The 17,573-nt window shown below is 50.8% G+C and overlaps 2 protein-coding genes across 2 annotated transcripts; both read right to left on the bottom strand.

The window, feature by feature from the left end:
• Positions 1-832: 832 nt before the first annotated feature.
• Positions 833-16,167, bottom strand: SLC16A4 (solute carrier family 16 member 4). The gene is given in 10 exon segments (XM_050911323.1): positions 833-1,019; positions 1,021-1,151; positions 5,300-5,393; positions 6,185-6,396; positions 7,695-8,243; positions 8,772-8,933; positions 9,417-9,560; positions 10,141-10,273; positions 11,430-11,500; positions 16,155-16,167. Coding segments are annotated over 10 exon segments (1,557 nt in total). The 3' UTR covers positions 833-971.
• LAMTOR5 (late endosomal/lysosomal adaptor, MAPK and MTOR activator 5) lies at positions 13,963-15,743 on the bottom strand. Its single transcript, XM_050911324.1, has 4 exons — positions 15,700-15,743; positions 15,466-15,527; positions 14,864-14,981; positions 13,963-14,333 (listed from the first exon to the last, which is right to left on the bottom strand). The coding sequence occupies exons 1-4, from the start codon at positions 15,732-15,734 to the stop codon at positions 14,273-14,275; spliced, it is 276 nt and encodes a 91-aa protein (XP_050767281.1). The 5' UTR covers positions 15,735-15,743; the 3' UTR covers positions 13,963-14,272.
• Positions 16,168-17,573: the final 1,406 nt, after the last annotated feature.

Raw genomic sequence — 17,573 nt, 5'->3', positions numbered from 1 at the left:
GTGGTTGTGTGCAAAACCCTTATGATATCCCAGATCCGTGTAATAATTTCAAATATCTGGTGATAATGCAAAAAATTGCAGCCTCACTACCGGAAAGAAAGTCAAAGCAGCTGTTATATCTTGCCCATCCAAATTAAATCTCTAGGATGCTGGTTGAATATAGGCTCAGCATTGCTGCCTGGCTCTGGGAGCTGCCTTCGTGGGTTCACTGAATCCCAGCGAGTCGCTGGGTGATTGGGAGGGTGGGGAGAAGGGGAGAGGAGTCCGAGAGATGGGTATGATCTTTAAGTGTGCCGTATTGTGGTACTGGCTTTAATTAGAATTGGTTTTGCTTCCAGGTCCTCTGTGCTGTGACAAACAACACCATGCCCAGGAGAACGAGTGGCCAGAGTGCAGCATCCTTCTTGATGAAAAAGAGATTTTTGTGGAGCGGCTGTTCTCCGTATCCTCATGGAAGTTTAATCCTTATCTCTCTGTACATCTCTGTCCTTGCATTCCTCCCCGGGGCTAATTATTCGTATCTGAATAGAATAAGCTAAAACCTCCTGCTGTGCTTTGGCACTTCCAAGGTCCTTGGCTGCCTCATCCCAAGAGGTGAGTCAGCTTTGCGCTCTGGCGGTGGCTGGGAAAGCTGGAGGGGCGGCTCTGCGGCTCTGGTACCGAGCTGTCGGACTGATCGCGGCGGGGTTAAATCTGAGATACAGAAAGACATGGCTCAGGAGCAAAGTCAAAGTGAAGCCCATGTCCATCGGGCCGGGGGCCTTATTATTTTCCCATCAAATAATGCTTTACACTACGTATTTCTCAGATGGCTTTAATCACACATGCAGGAGAAATATCTAGATATACAAACTGTGACTCTGTCATCTAAAAATTCCTATCTTCATTTTTGCTGCTGTTTATATTTCCCGGTACAGAAGGTCTGTGCTAGCGATCGCTTCCTGATCGTGGATGCAATTAAAGACCATCCTTTAAAATTGCCACCGCAGAATCGCTTCAGCCAAGCGTGGGGCTGTTGTTCAGGTTGGCTTTTTTTAGCTTCCATTTCTGGGCCGAAGGCTCAAAGAAGAAAGAAATAGGTGAGATGAGAGCACAGGCTCCAGCAAAGAGGAAAGAGCAGACATATGTCTGGGTGTAGTCATACAGCCACCCTGCAGGAGAAGAGGTTGTTATTAAAGCTGTTGGATTTTTCTCACCGAAAAAAATCATTTTGGGAGGTGGGCGGGAAGCAAAGGATGTGTGTTCTCATTTAAGAATTCCTCAGATATTTTCTTTAAATTATCTTAACTCTTCATGTGCCTGCTGCTGTGCAGCATTTACATGGACAGTTAGGACTATTGGTATAACAGGCAAACTTCTAGGTCATTCTGCCCAGAGCTAACTTCTCCTGATCCTTGTAGTGGACATGGGTTTTAATTTGATTGAATTTAATCCCTGGCTTTTTTTCCTGTTTAAATAAGTGGGCCAAAAGTAGCTGCTGCAGCAGATGGAAGATCCCATCGGACTAATGAGATGACTTGCATGTGGTGGTGCTTGCAACATCTGGGCTGCAAACTCCAGATTCTCCAGCCTTGCCTTCTTGTGAGCAGACCCAATTTAATGTAACCTGCCTAATATGGGAGATCCCAGGCCAGGAGCTTGAAGTGAAATTGCTTAAAAGTAGCTTTGGGAGCACTTAAAAGGAAAACCTGAATTCCATAAAGACTCAGGAATCTGTGAGGGGGCAGGTCACCTTTTAAAATGACCTCCAAGTGTTTTGCTTAGTTATGGCATATGATCTCGTGTCTAGACAATCGTTTTAAAGGCGGATAATTCCTCCGTTTGAATCGAAAATAGACGAAGCGATGGGAGTTGCTGCTGCACGTAATAAAAACCTTCATATACTCCCAAATCTGGCATGGGACGGTTGGATGTCCGAGGTGGGTTAGCACCTGAGCCAGATCTACTGCTGGCGTAAAATGCAATTCCTCCGGTAACATCCGTGGACTTGCATGATTTACACAAATGGTAGATCTGGCCTAAATTTGGGATTCTTAAAACCAGCTCTGCTTAGGAAGGGAAATAATATAGTCCCCAGAGACCCCGGTCTCAGCTGCGCAGCAGCGTTGCTGCCGCTGTTATCTGCGAGTGCCGCGGCCCTGAGTAGGGAAGGAAACGGTGCCGGTAAAATTTGGGGATCTGTGACAAACCAGAGGTGCTAACATTTTCCTTGCTGTAGATTTATACAGCCACAGGAGGGTTTTATAAAACGGAGGAAAGGCTGCGGGCTGCTTTGCTCTACCCCGGTTTCAGTTTCTGTTGGCTCGTGCCTTTCTCAGGGGGAGTTTCAGCTCTGGTTTTTTTTCTCAGGGATATCGTGTGAGCCAGGGCGCAGGCGAAGACAGAGCCTGCTGTCGGAAAGGAGGATCCCTTGGCGCTGGACTTGGTGATGTGGGTGGCTCTCCCGTGACCCTGATGTTTTTGCAGAGTGGTTTATTCTCCAAGGTGGCATCTGGTTTTGCTGTCTGAAAGTCTCTGGGATTTGGACGGGAGAAGGGATGCTAACGTAGTCGTCTGTAAGATGTACAGGACAGAGTGCTCCAGTTGAGTTCTGGTTTATTTAAATTGTTTTTTAAATATCCTTCAGGATATATTTAATTTTTCTGGCTTTTTTGGCACTGAAAGACCAGCATTGCCTCCTTGCTGGCAGCACAGCAATCACCTTCTGCATGACACCCCAGCCCTTTAAAGCACCTACAGTGTCTGTGCCCCTGCTCCCCATCCAGGAAAAAATCCTTTCTGCTGCAGAAAGCTGAATTTAGAAGCTCATGGTGTGCAAACTTCAGCAAAGCAGCAGTTCTGTAAGCAATGCCGGTAAATCCCTGGCACCAAAGTGGTCCAGACTAAACATCCACGGCACATACTCATGCTGCGGGCTGCGGTCAGGCTGTTTAAATTGTGTTGCCGATCTGTAATCGGAAGTTTTGTTTATTCCTGATGCCCTAAGCAGCAATGCCTAGTGTGAAGTTGCAGGTAAAATTTAGATGAGAGCATCTAAATGCACGTGCCAGCACAGCTTTCAAATGACTCCATCCTCTCCCCTTTCACCACCCAAATTTGCTGGGGCTGGTGTTTGTGTGCTGGTCGTTGGAATCTGTTTTGTAATTTTGGATTACATGGTTTGTTTTATTCCTTTTGCAGTTTGAGTTACTGATTTGTACTGCTTACGGAAATAAAATGTACTCTTCCCTCCTTAGCTTGCTTGCTTGCGGCTTGCCAAAATAATGTTTGTTTTGTCTTGTTCTGGTTTGGTTTTTTTCAGCATGGCAGAAGCATCCAGCAGGGCTGGTGGATGAGGAGCTGTGAAGGAGCCTTCAAACTTTTCACCCTGGGCTTTCGGTCGGGCCGGCTGCCTCCGGCTTTAAGGGCTTTTAGTTAAACAGATTTGCCGGTAAGTCACCTTTTCGTTGCATTGTGATTAGGCTTTGTTCTCGTATGCAAAATAAGCATTTTTAACCTTTGCGGTTCTCACTATGCCTTGGGTTTCACTGCATAAAAATACTTGAGTTTTATAAAATTGTAATTCTAAAGTCAAGGTTTTAGGGAGGTCAGCAGCAGTCAGAGGCACGAAACCCCAGGGTCTCACATAGCATGTAAATCCTGTTCTGTGTTCTGCAAGGAGCAGATGCTTTTGGACACTTAGAGTTAATCAGTAGCTGCTGGTCATATTCAGTTTTCACGCTTAATACAGCTGTATTGGAAGAGAAAATTGCAGAATTTATCTTGGATCACAAACCTAGATCGTGAACTCTGAATTGTTTCCCTCTCGCTCTGCCTACAGTGAGACGGATCAGTGGGAGTTTTGCTTCTTGGCTTTATTTGGCCTTTATTTATCCCACCAGTATTAAGAAGACTGATTTCTGTGGAAGACTTTTTGCAGGAAACCTGCTTGCTTTACAAAATCCAGAAGTGTTCACAGGGTGAGTGGTTAGCACTTTCAGAAAGCAAAAGGCTTCCAATTAGCGAAAACATATTGGAAGCGGATGACAGTATAACTGCTATCTTAGCATGTATGATGCATGGGTAAGAGATAGCCAAGTTATTTAGCTCTTTTCGTACTGTATGTTACTGTGTCAGGGAATTTACTGCGATGGTTGTACAGGGATTGCTTTCTGCTGGACATACATCTTGTATCAGCAGAAGAGATCTTATCCGATATAGGCTATGTATCACCGTGACAGTGTAAAGCACGCTGTCAATGAAACGCTTTAGTTGCTCAAAATTGCATCCATAGACAGAGTTTTACCAACCTAGAAATATTGATTAGGGAAATCAATTTTTTCACATGCTCGCGGTACAGCAGCATTGCGAAAACTTTGCATGGAGCTGGCGTTTACAGAATCCTTGGCAGCTTCCAGCAAAGTGCCTCTGTAGGCACGGGGCAGCTGATAGCAGAGGGCAGGAAGCAGTAAATGAAGAACAAGTGGCCAGGTTTTATTCAGGATACATTTGCTAGGTGAGTGACGGGACATCGTTCGCACTGATATTTGACCTTGCAGCTTTTCCTAGTTTGTTTGCATCCTGAGGACCTAGGAAGAGCTCAGATCCTGTTTCCAGCTATGAGGTATGGCTAAAGGGTCATCAGGGAAAGGAAAAGCTTTGTCCTGGCCAGGATGTTTGGAGGAGAACAAGTCCCTTGCTTGTAAGCAGAGACTGGAAACTCGCTTCTAAGCGCTTGAAATCTGCCAGATACTCAAAACTGCCTTGGTTTTCTGGCAGAGGGAGAAGAGGAAAGGCTTTTCATCCTCCTTATCTTTGGGCCCAGGAGCTCTTGTGGCTGAGCTGTGTAATCTTCTTCAAAACAAGAGATTACTGAGACTTCTCCTTATGTTTCAGTGCCTCTGCTTGGTGGGACTGCTGCTGAGCCCGTCCTTGCTTTACCTTCCTCTCCTTGTCTCCCCTCCAGTCCCTCTGTTCCAAGTTCAGTGTTACAATGCTCTGTTGGGGGTAAAATCCATGGTAACGTGGTCGTTACTCTTCTGCTGTGCTCAGGGTTAAAATTTGCACGTGCGGTTTAGCCTCCTTTTTTTCCACGCAGCTGTCAAACTGCTAGTTGGGTTTTGCAAATTCACGAGCAGAATATTGCCTGTGTATAAAGATAAGTTTCTGAAATGTGTTTTGTGGGTTGTTTCCCCCCCCCCCCCCCGACTTGGACACAAAACCCATCCTTGGATGCATATGGGTAGGAGAGTGAACCAGGAGCGTGTTTTATCACTGGATGTCTGCGGTGGGTATATATTATACGTAACATTACGGTTACCTGCTAGAGGAGGTCCACCGATGGCTGCTATCCCAGCAAAGAAGGCAGCAAACCCCAAGTAGCTGTGGAGTTTTTGCACACCCACTAGATCCACCTGTTTGTAAAACCGAATGGATAATTATCGATTGAGTTCGTATGAATGCGCGAGCACAAGAGGTTTTGGGTTTTGTGGGTTTTTTGGTTTTGGTTTGGGTTTGTTGTTTTTTTTTTTTCTGAGGAGTTTCCTCTTCAGCTCCAGTTTTGAAAGGACTTTGCACCTATGGGTCTGATCCAGCCTGGAATCCGCTCGCCTCCTTAAGGCCAGCATGGAAATTACTAGGATGCGAGATGCTTTTCTGCCTTCCAGCTGCTTGGGCATCTCCCGAGAGTAGTAACGCTGCTAAGACTTTGAGGAAGGTGTTTTAAACTCTGAATTCCTTCCCAGAAAGAAATGCCAAATTATAATGATGCCTCCCTGTCTGGATTCTGCCGTAACTGGTCTGTGCGTGTTATAGATAATTCTGGGACTGGGAGCAGATACGCCCAACCCTCTGTCTTAGCATTAGGAAATGAATGGATTCATCCTGATTCCTATGAGCTGGAGCAGTCTCCTTCAGAAAGGAGGATGTGGAAGGCAATTAGCGGAGCCAGGTCATTAAAAATCTGCAATAAACTCCCAGTGCTTCCGTTGCGTCTGGGCTGTGGATACCAGTAAGTGGGTTGGAGAGGAGATTTGGGGCTCTCCAGTGGCTCAGACTGGGAAGGCTGGAGGGGAGAGCCCTCTCATGCAGGTCTGCAACAGCCCAGGGTAATTCAGCTTTATGAAAGGGTTTTCAGATAATTTTGGCATACTGTTGGAAATGCCGCATACTACACTTTTTTTTTTAAATGAAATATCCCACTCACCAGCACAGGGAGGACCAGAGCCATGAACCCACCGCAGAAAACAGCGAAGGCCACCGCGTAGGTCATGAGTAACGGGAAGGTGGTGGCCAGAGGACAGAGCAGGTTGGTGATGCCGCCGAGGACAAGGTAAGCCACGTGGTAGTGATACTTCTTGGTCCAGTTCTGGTCAGCGACCCAGCCTGAGAGCAGCTGGCTAACCGTCTCCGTGATGCCTGGGGGGAAGAGGAGTTCACCGGAGCCCCAAAGAAGACATTATTATTATTATTATTATTATTATTTTGCTATTTTGCACTGCGCTGCTCTGCAACGCATCCCAATTCCACCTGCCGCTCGCTGTAAGAACATGACCACAAAGGGCTGAAATGCCGGGAAGTTCCAGGAAGGCGTTTTTAGCCTGTTGTAAAATTCATGCTTTTGTTTTTTCTTTACCTTGGTGCCTGCTGTTGCCAAGTGCCTGTGGGTGCACCAAAGTGGTCTGTAAAAATTCAATTAAGGGCTGTGCACTCAGCGGAAAACTCTGAAATGCCCTTCAGTAAAAATAGGAAAGATAAGCTTGCTGTTTGATCTCTTTTTCAAGATAGAGAAAAAGCAGAATACTAAGAAGAAATATGCTTATGAGATTTTAATTTTTATAAAGAAGCAAGCCCAGCCTTTTTTTAAAGGCTCAGCAAACTTTTGATACTTGGTTTTTACATTTCTCGATACGTTTTTATGAACTAAAGATCAGAGGAGTGCTCGCTGTCAGCTAATATCTTGCTGACCACTGTGTCCCTCCTACTCTTAATTCAAAATGTCAGATTAATTGCTGCGTGCTCCTTCTAGATGCCTTGACAGCATACGTCATTTCTAAATATTACACAGCAGTGTAGAAGTAAAGTTTATTTTTGTACAATAAACTACTTTATGATGACTGAGGCTGGAGCCACTTTCTTAACCCAATGCGACTTGAGTGTTAATCCCTGCTTATAATCAGGCATGGGTTTGGTTTTTTGGGGGTTGTGGGGTTGGGTTTTTCCCCCCCTTGGAGGAGAATGTGCCAAATCCAAATGGCTAGATCCAAGTTAATGGGTTTTTTTTTTTCCCCCAATATTGATTTTTTTCTCTCTCTGCACACATTCCTGTGTCAAACTGGAGGTCTTTGAATGCTGAGTGACTCTGGATTTCTGTGGCTTGTGGGTTTAAGCAAAGCAGGGATCGTGGTGGGAAGGCTTTACGAGGACAGATAGCACCTATGTAATTGGAAACTTGTGTTTGTTCAGTGCAGCGAGGATGGGGGATCATCTAGCTTAGGTTGAGAGAACCACCCACCATGTGAGAGCGACTTTGTACATGTACAGAAGGCGACGATATATTTACAGAAGAGGGGTAAGGGCTGTGAGCTAAACCTCTTCCATGAAGATTTATTCTAAGACATATTTGGGACTATTTCTTGGCAAGATTTGTGTTGCTTTTCTTTCCTATTTTGGTATCATTGTAATTATAAATGGGTTTAAAAGATTCTTTTGCCTACCAGCCACTGAAATGAGGTAAGAGGCATCCATGCTGCTTATGCCCAGCGTCCTGGCTCTTGCTACCAGGTGGAAGATGGGCACGAAGTAGGCCAAGTGACTGAACAAAAAAGACCACGTGAAAATGCAGAAGACGGGATCCTTCAGTGGGGAGAAGTCGAGGAGAGGCTCTGAATTTTCTTTTTCGGTCGGTGGAGGGGATTTGATGCTGCTCTTGGCCTCGGTGGCTATTTCTGGCAAGCAGCTGTCCATGGGGGGTTTCTCGAGCCTTTCCAAAGCAGATGGATTCACTGGACCGGAGACATCTCTGCCACGGGACATCATGAGTCCTTCCGTGGTGGGAAGGTCCTGTGCGCTGCGAAGCTGTATTTCCCTGTGAGTGGTTTCATCTAAACATCCATCAAGGGTTTCTGAATCCTTCTTGGCCGTTAAAGACCCCCGGTCTTGATTTTTAGCGGAGGAGCATTGAGGCGGCTGGGTGCTGACGGGTCGCAGCAGCATGCTGGAAGGCACGAGGTTTAACATGATGCCTCCAAAAATCAGGAGAGTACCTGAGGGAAGACAGAAGATGCTTTTTTTTTCTTGGCGTAGGAAGGGAGAAGCAGTAGAAAATGATCTTTCTAGAACAGGGTGTAGTTTGCACTGAACATGGAGAAAGCTCTGCCATAAGGAGGAGGTATTTTACAGGAGCTTTTGTTCCTGTTTTTTCTAGCTGGAAGTCCCTGTTGCTGTGATGCACACAACAAATCCAGAGCTACCTCTGGATTGTTTTGTTTTCCCTCATCAGAAGTGCATTACATGTGACGGGCCTTCAAGATGGCCTGAAACAGTGTAGTAAAAGTAGGGATTTTCAGTTTTGGTTTTGGTTTCTGAGATCTCTGTTTTGACTGTGACTTAACTTTAATGACTGATTAAGTGTTTAATCATTAACAAGATGTCCCCAAACTCTCCTAGAAGAGGCAGAGTTGTTCCTTGGTGCATCCAGTTTCAGTTTTTAAAGAGAGCCTCTTATCCTGCCCAGATATCCTCGAACGCCTTCTTAATGCCGATGAATTTGAAGAAGCGGGAGATGCGCTTACCTTGCCAGCCATAAAAATCGATGAGAAGTTGAGTGAACGGCGCTATTAGAAACGTCAGCCCCATCCCGGAGCGGGCGATGGCGTTGGAGAAAGCCAGCCGTGTCCTGCAGCGCTTGGCCGTCATCACTGCGGCCGCCTGGTAAAGGCAGGCGAACCCCATACCTGCGGGAAGGGAAAGAAAGAAGATGTCCGTGCCCCAAAAGTGACTGCTTCATATCGTGAGCTTTAGGGATTCAAAGGCACGCCATCCCAAGCTCGTTGTCCCCATAGCAGAGCTGCTCTGCAGCGTTCACGGGCTGAAAGTGGGGGGGGATTTCTGTTGTTGCAGTCAGTGGAGAACGAGATTTCAGGTGTGGTATTTAGTATCTGGGGGTTTTGAGGCTGTGCGCTTTTAGTAAGGGATTTTAAAAGGCCGGGATTCCTGTTGGGTCCAGAAAAAAAGCAAGGTTAGTTGTGACTAGCATGTTGAAACTGGTATTTTATGCTCCTGAGCATGAAGCTTTGGGGTTTCACACAACATCTCATAGAAAGGAGCTGGGGATGCTTTAGTATTCAAGGAACTGCCTGGTTTAACGTTAAAGGAGCTGCTTTTACTCATCGTGCACCGGAAAATCTCTGCCTGACTGTGAGTCGCAGGCTGCTCACCCAGGAGAAGTCCCATGGAGACGCAGAGGAAGGGGACGCTGGTGGCCTGCGTGCTGAGGAGGCAGCCCCCTCCGACCAAGCCGGCCCCGATGATGGAGGTCGGCCGCTCGCCCAGCCTCCTGCAGACTACGGCCACGAGCGGGGCTGGAAGGGAAAGGAGGGAGAAATCTCAGGCTGAAGATGACAAATGCTGCTTTGCAGGGCTTGGGGACTTGTAGTGGGGTCGTTGCATCTGGTGCCCCGGGAAGCGGTCCGTGTGCCACCTTGGGAGGGAGGGGGTGACAAGAAATTCAGGATGGGTTAATATTCAGGAGAGCGGCCAAGAGGCCTTGCCTCATAATCTGGGAGTTCGGGGGACGAGGCAGGGGAAGGAGTCAAAGCCCAAACTTTCAGATGTCCTCAGCCTGCTTCCTAATGCACACCATGCTCAGCAGCCGTGAAGTATTCAGCAGCTGCCTTGCTCGGAGGCAATAATATTGGTGTTAGGGATGAGGCTTTGCTCTGAATGTATATAATAAACGTGCTACAGCAAGGCGTCATGACACACACAACCCCCATCCTTGGGCCCTGCTCCTGCTAAGAGACCCGTGGGTAGCAGCCGTGTCCGCCTTGCAGCAGTCTGGGATGGAAATCGGATCCGCGGAGCATCCTCGGTGCCCCTTATATCAAAGCAAATGGGCTTGAGGTTGAAGCGCTGCCCCAATCCTTACAGATGCCGGCTCACCTCCTAAGAAGCGCAGGGAGGACATGATGGAGCCGATCCAGCTGACTTGCTCGGAGGAGCCCCCCACCTCCTCTTGGAAAGCCACAAAGAAAATCCCAAAGGTCTTGAGCATCCCCATCACGAGTACGTTGACCTGAATTGAAAGCAGACGGAGGTGAGATGCCACAGGGGTCAGGCGGGAGGAAAAGCTTTTCCTTCTGCTTTTCTTGTGTGGATAATTTGTTGTGTTGCGGGAAAAACAAACTGGGATGTATTAACTGGTGGTGTGTGTGTTGGGGGAATACCAGCAGGGTGGACTGGTGGTGGCCACGCTGCAGTTTCATCTTAACAGGCCCTCAAAAAAAACTTCTGTGCAAACTGGCTTTTCCAAAGAAAAGGAACAAAATAACACTAGAGCCTGACTCTTGTAGGGTTGGTTTTTTTTTTTTGCTCTGTAAGTTATTTTTTAATACTAAAAAATAATCTAAATGGGTCTCGGCACTATTGAAGATCACTAGGAGTTGATGAGGTGTTGAGCGGAGCGGGGATGGACGTGAGCCGGTGCAGTTTCCCAGGCTTGCCCTGCCACGGGGGCAAAGGACAGTTTGTGTCCTTAATTTTAACTCCCTCTCTCCTCCCTGGTAGCGGGAGGTTAATGATTGGCAGTGAGTTACTTTGGATGGAGTGGAAGTGGGGAAAGCTTTCCTGTGCTTTTCCCAGCTTTCCTAGCTGGGGGATGGCGTTGTCTTCATCGCTGATGGGAAGATGGTGTGTGGTATTAAAGCCTGTGGCATAGAGAATTAGTGCCTTTAAGTGGTGTCGAGATGCCCGGTCCTCCCGGGAGAGAGTAACCGAGTGTGTGTGTGCTGCCTGCACCCTGTGCTGCTCCTGCAGTCGATCCTGGGGACCCATCTCAGCCCCGATCCTCCGTTGCCCCAAGATGGGATCTCCCCCTTACCGAAGGTACAAGACACCCCTTTGGGGTTTGACACCCCAGGGGTGGTGCGTATGAGTAGGGAAAAGTCATCTTATCCTTGCAAGCGGCCCTTTTGGCCCTGGGCTGCAGGTTGGGCACCCTCATTTACAGCACTGAGATGTTTTCAGGTGGCATTTCGTAGGGGAAGGTGTGCGTCTCTGCTCAGCCCCCGGTGAAACGGGTGATGGCACTCGGTGTAGCAAAGCACGGCTGATTTTTGCCTTTAGCTCGGTGGGATCAGCCTGTCCTGTCCTCTGCTCTGTGTGAGTGAGACTCGAGACTTTCTATCTGCCCCAGCTCCAGGAAGGTTTAGTTGAATTTCTTCTCTGCTTACCAGGAAGAAGTGAAACACCACTCCCCATGCCCACCCTCCGTCCGCAGCTTTGGTGCCTGGGCTCTTCCCGGCTGCCGGAGCCTCTGGCTTTTCCTCCTTCCTTTCCCCTGGAAATGAGAATTTCAGGACACATTAACACCTTGCTCCGTTGCTGTTTGAATTCAAAAACTGTTCCCGTGAAGGCATCAGCTACCTTTGAACCCTTTAGCTCCTTGGCTGTTACTGAGGTAGGCACCAGGATTTTGCGTAGAGGTTGTGAAAGCTGTTAAGGGTGGGTGAAGCTTTTACTAACCGTTTTGCCAACAGATGTGAAGTTGCACATTATCACTGCCTGCAAACGGTTTAATATCCTTTCTGTTTCCCACCAAATTACTGTAACCACTTAAGCTTTAAGGGATTTTAAGTGACAAGCACCTTACTGCCGCTTTAGAGCGGATAGTTGGGTTGGTTTGTGCCAGAAGTTGGGGGGGTCACCATCTATCTGTATCCATCTTAGCTCTCGTGGGAAGCTCTCCCTACCCCATCCTTCTCTGCTTATCTCCCTTCCATCCCCAATCCTGTCCCGTGCCTCTGGCAGTGGCAGGATCCTGCCCGAGGGAGCAGCTGGACCCTAGAGCAGTCAGGGCTGAGGAACCTGAAACTTTTCCTTACCGCCTTGCTGCTGCATGCTGGAAAATCCTCCCCGAAACAGTCGATTGCAAAGAGGAATCGCCTCTTCATTTGCTTCAGAGACTAAATCCCCCCTTCCTGACTTGGCACTCCAAAGTCTGGTCCTTCATTCACCTCCGGTGAGGACGACAGTGTCCGTCCTTCCCGACGAGTCCCGAAGTGGGACATGGAGCCCGGCAAGCGCTGGGGCTGGGTGGACGGAGCCCGTCCTCCTCCTCCCCGGAGGCAGAGCCCGTCTTGCGGGGCCCCAAGGCCAGGAGTCCCTCCCCTTCCCCAGCCGGGAGCAGGAAACCCGGGGCTTTCGGAGCAGAAATCCTGTTGGGAGGAAAGAGGAGGGAAAGCCTGCAAGGGTTATAGCTCCAGGCAAAGCCCTGGGTCTTGCCAGACGTTGAGTGGAGCAGTAGGTGGCAATGGTGGACTGAAGCCAAGGCTGGGGCGGCTGCAGGGGAGCGGAGCCCTGTCCTTGCCTGTCCTGCCCACCCTGCCTCTGCTGCACTGCCCTTGGCCCAGGAAACCGCGTCATTTAGGAAGGGATAGTCTGGAAAGCTTTAGGTTTTCCAGCTAAGACGCTCGGCAGCTGGAGCGGAGCAGCCGTGCTGCCGCAGCCCTTGAGCGGAGCTGGTAGTCGAGCAGGATTTGAGTTGGCTCCATGCCTCTATTGTAAATATGCACAAACTCCCGGGTAAATACAGCCCTCATGCTTCCTCCCCCCCGTTTCGGTTGACCTGTCACCCCAATCGGAGTTCCTGAGGTCAGATAAAATTGTAGGATCGTGATACCGATCTCTGCTCCCCTCCCTTGGCAGAGAAGGCGATGCTCCATCTTACTGGAGGAGCCCAGGCTATATCAGAGCCTCTGGAGGAGCTTTCCCTATAGCAGGACTTTCAACATGTGCATTAAGCTTTTATTGAAGTGGAATGGTTTTTGCAGTGAGTACGGTTTAAGGGCTTGAAGGACAGGGGGGCTCCGCAGGCGGGGGGCTGGGGGTCCTGGCAGCAGCATCTGGTGCAGCATCTGCACTCGGAGCTGTCGGATGCCTGGGAGGAAACGCTCCGGCTCGAGCTGCTCCCAGCTCCGTGGGCTGTCAGGGAGAAGGGAAGAGGGACCCTTCAACACCACCGCAGAGCTCGGACGCACCAAATCCCGTTGCCGAGGCCGGGTCGTTACGCAGAATTAACACTGACCTCAACGGGAGCGCGGAGCCCAGCCGCGCAGGGCAGGCAATGACTGCGAACGTCATTGATAAACGGAGCTGCTCCTAGTAGTAAAGTCAAAGCAGCGTGAATGTCATTTTATCTCTGACCCTGCCCAATTTTTTAGCTCATGCTCTGCTGTGAAGCTTCCCTCCCACTTTATGCATGAGGGCAGCTGCAGGCCAGCTCCTTTTTACTCCCTTACGCATAGGGAGCATTTGAGTGTAGCAGTTTTTCAAGGGAAAAGCCTTTTTCGCAGGATTGTTTCCCTGCACCATTTCAAATGCTCGAATCTGTAAGAGGGAAGGAGACCTGGATTCGTGAGGACGTTGTCAACACCCATTTACAGTTCATCCAGGGATCAGGCAGCCAGGGCAGGCAGGGCCAACACGTATAGGTTTGAACTTCAATCCAAGGCATAGTAAGCAAGTAACTCTCACACAGAACATTTAACTAGAGGAGGCTAAACATTTCCTAGGAGAAATTCCTTGGAAAGTGTTTGTACCTTTTCTACTGGAGGAGCCTCTATTAATTCAAGCCTTCGTGCACTATTTCTCTTCTCTAGAGAAATGCTAATGAAGAGGGATTGGGAGAAGTTACCTCACTTGGCTTTGGAAACAAGGCAAAGCAATGGGCGCAATTTTCACAGCCGGAGCAAAGAGAAGCAAAGGTGTGTTTTTGCAGGTCATTTATTCATTTCTCCAACAAATAAGGCCACGCACACACGTACACCTTGTAGTATCTGATCATTACACGAGCTTGGTGAGTGACCCACATTTCATCCTCAGCAGCACAAGTGCTAAAATGTGAGTTGGAGACCCCGATAGCTGCACAGGAGCTGTTAAGTGGAGAGGGAGAGCCTTCGGCCCAGGTTTGGGACTACAAGCATGTTCTGCGCTGGAGCAGCAGAGGAAAGCGGTTGTCCAGTGAGGAGGAGCTGGGCCGGAGGTGGGAGTGGAGCGCTGCGCAGGTTCCCGAGGGTCAGGATGCCAGCTTGTGCACTGCTACAGTGATGCTGTCATGCTTCTGGATCATGATATTCCTAGAACAAGAAAAGTGCTGAGGCAGTTGAGAAGCCAGCAGTGACGAGGAGCTGACGTGGGTGGGAAACTGGACAGGGGTATCAGCCGCAGCAACCCCCAGCTCTGCGCTAGACCTGTCGGTCGCTGCATCTCTTCTGCCCGCTCCCATGAATAGTGCTGGAGAAATCTTTGCCTACCACACTGACCGGCTACAGCGTGGGCTTCATTATCCACGGGGATCCCAAGTGTGGAAGAAGCATAAAGCTGCAGTAACCACTGCCCCCTGAAAGGTTTCCTACCGCTTTTACAGTTCCTGCTTCTTGAGGTCCCATTAATCTAGTGAATTCACATGCCTATGGCAGTGACTACCTTCCCCCCGTGGCTTCAGAGACAGGGCTTCCTCCACATCTGCCAGTTTAGCTCAAGATGAGGAGAGCTGCTCTAGGGATCTGACTCCGGGGAGGGCCCCAGGGCTTGGGGGGAAAAAGGCAAACAGAGGGGGAAAAGGCAAACAGAGGGGAAAAGCGGCACCCCCGAGCTGGAAACTCACCCGCTGTCCGACTCCAGGCACACCACGGGCGTATCGGTCGGGTCGGAGGTGAGCTTGGCTGCCTGCTGGGCGAGGACGGAGATGACGCCGGCGTGCTCATCCGAGAGGGTTCCTCGGCCTGCGAGAGGCGGGGGACGTTGGCTAAAGCCACGCGTGCCGTGACAGCGCTTCGCGTGCAGCAGCAGCCTCCCCCCGGGGCCAAGGGGGGGCAGCTCCTGCCTGGGCCCGTCTGCCTCCCCCGGGGGCTGATGCAGTGTCTCCCCAAATTGTTGCCCTCAAACCACTGAAAAACCTGAATTTAAGTGGCAGGAAGAGCTGGCTCCCGTTTCCTCCAGTGTGTGGGGGAAGCTGAGTACCAATGGTGCTGGGGGGGCCCTTGGGGACACCCAAAGGTGTGTGGGGGGAAGCTACAGTAGGGCAGGGCCTGGTGTCCTCGAAGTGTGTGTGTGGGGGGGGAGTAGGGGGGCCCACGCCGGCCAAGGCCTGGTACCCCCAAACGGGGCGGGCTCCAGTAGGGCAGGGCCCGGTACCCCCGCAACCCGGGCTCTCCGGTGGGGCAGGCCCCGGTGCCCCCCGCCCCCGGGGGTTGCTCGGTTACTTACAGCCCAGGTTGAGCCCCTGCGAGTCGGTGCAGAGGACGCCCACCACGGCCGGGCTCTTCATGCTGCGGAGGGAGACAGCGGCGGTGAGGGCCGGGGCGGCCCCGCCCGCCCCCGCCGGGCCTCGGGCCGGCCTAGGCCCCACTCCCCCTTTACCCCCACCCCTCCCCACCCCCGCGGCCCCGGTGGGGCACGGCCAGCCCTGCCCCTGTCCCCCGTGTCCCCCTCGGCCCGTACGTGTCCTCCAGGTGCTGCTCCAGCGTCCCCTCCATGCCGCCGAGCCCCGCGCCCCCCCCGTCCACTTCCGCCCTACCCGGCCTCTCCTGGCAGCGGCGTCACCCACGTGACGCGCGCAGACGGCGGCTCCGCAGGGCCAAAAGGCCTCGCTGCTCCAAGGCTCCCGCCCAGCCTCGTTAGGGGGTGACCCAGGGTACACCCCAAAACAGCTCCCATCCCTCTGCCCGCGTCCTCCGTCCCTGGGAGCCTCCCGAGGCTCCGTGCAATGAAACAGCGGCTGCAGGCTCACACATGCGCCCTGCCCTAATTTGGGGGGGTTAGCTGCAAATCCAGACCCTGCACCCCCTTGTCCCCCCAAAGCAGCCCTCCCTGGGCGGCTGTTTTCCCGCAGAGCGGGTGGCACAGTTGCGGTTCTTGGGGTTTTTTTTCTTCCTCCCTTTTCTCCACCTTTATACACCTCCTGAGCATGGTTTTATTTGCGTTTCCCTCCCTCCACGCAGCACCGCTCCGGATTTGCATGGCAAAATGAAATTCAAGGGGGGTTTTAATGGCGGTGGCCCTGCACACCCTCCCCGGCCAGAGCATCTTCTCGCGGCTGGACCACAGCGGGGGATGCGGGTTGGGGGATGCAGGGACTTAGGGACACGGGGACATGGGCTGGAGCCCAATATTTGCAGCAAGAAGGGCCACACTGGCCTGGTGCATACTGTGCCGGGGGGGGCTCAGGACCCCCATCCTGTTCCCATGGGGCAGAGAAGTGTTAAAAGCGATGCTCAGCCCAGCTTTCCTGTGAGGAGCCCCCCCAAAAACGAGCCCCGCCACCAGCGGAGAGTAGGAGGTAATTTATGGTGGGTGCATCGCAAAGCTCGGCGACGCTAATAAGGTGCCGGCTGAAGCTGTTCCCGACTGCGCCTGGCGATAGATCTTGGCTTGTCAGGTCAGAAAATTAAAATGTTATTGATGGGCGAAGCGAAGCGCAGCAGGATTTTTTGTTTTTTATATTTTTTATTTTCTTTTTCTCCTTGGTCAAGCTGGGACCGCTCTTGGGCAGCGCCGAGAGCCCTGATCCCGCCTGCCCAGGGGCTCCCCGCTGCATCCCACCCTGCTGGGATGGCTTGGACTTACATCGCCTTTTTTTGACGTTTTTTTTCTTTCCCCCACCCCTAGGAAGCAACACAGGACAAAAATACAAATACACCCCACCAAGGCCAGGGGCTGCATCCCCCCCATCCCGTCAGCATCTTCGCAAGGAAACCTCCCTGAAACAACTGCTTCCGAGCCCTTCCCGGCTGCAGGATTTCTGGAGGGGGAGATTTTGGGGAGAGTTGGGATTAATTAATTCAAGCCCAGGTGGAGGAGACTTTAGCGAAGCAGAACAGCTGCCACATCAAAAGGAGCGCTGGTCTCCAGGCAGGGAAACGCCGGGGCTATTTTTAACGAATTAAATAGACGATTTAGCACCGGACTCGTACTCTACAAAAGAAATTCAACAGAAAAACCCAATTAAACCGGGTGGCTCCAATCAAACCCATATTTCAAATCCCAGCCCATCACCTCAGGCCATGTTTTCCCCCCCTGGGGCTGAGCCCCCCGGCTGCTCCCGGTTCTTAATTTGCCCCCATGGACAAGGTCTGGCAGGGAGCAGCCCCAAAATCAGGCTTGGGGATGTTTATTCCTCAGTGGGAAAAGCCAGAAGGGACTAAATTCATAATGCTGGTGAGGAGCCCTGATACTACGGGGACAGTACCTAGCAATCCAGGGCTGGAAAAATCCATCTCACTGGGTCAGAATTGCAAACTCAGCTTTATTTTTTTCGGGAAAAAAGGGAGTTTTATTTCCTGCCCTTGTTGTGCGAAGGGTCTTAGCCACGGTCT

Source organism: Gymnogyps californianus, chromosome 27 (assembly GCF_018139145.2).
Source record: "Gymnogyps californianus isolate 813 chromosome 27, ASM1813914v2, whole genome shotgun sequence".
Lineage (NCBI taxonomy): Eukaryota > Metazoa > Chordata > Aves > Accipitriformes > Cathartidae > Gymnogyps > Gymnogyps californianus.
Note: the sequence above shows the minus strand (reverse complement) of the source record. Positions and strands in the feature narration are given on the sequence as shown.

Coding starts and splice junctions, on each gene's coding strand:
- LAMTOR5 (XM_050911324.1), bottom strand. CDS start 15,734: ATGGAGGGGACGCTGGAGCAGCACCTGGAGGACAC. Junction 14,982..15,465: donor GCAGGGGCTCAACCTGGGCT/GTAAGTAACCGA, acceptor CGCCTCTCGCAG/GCCGAGGAACCCTCTCGGAT. Junction 14,334..14,863: donor TGCCTGGAGTCGGACAGCGG/GTGAGTTTCCAG, acceptor TTCTTGTTCTAG/GAATATCATGATCCAGAAGC.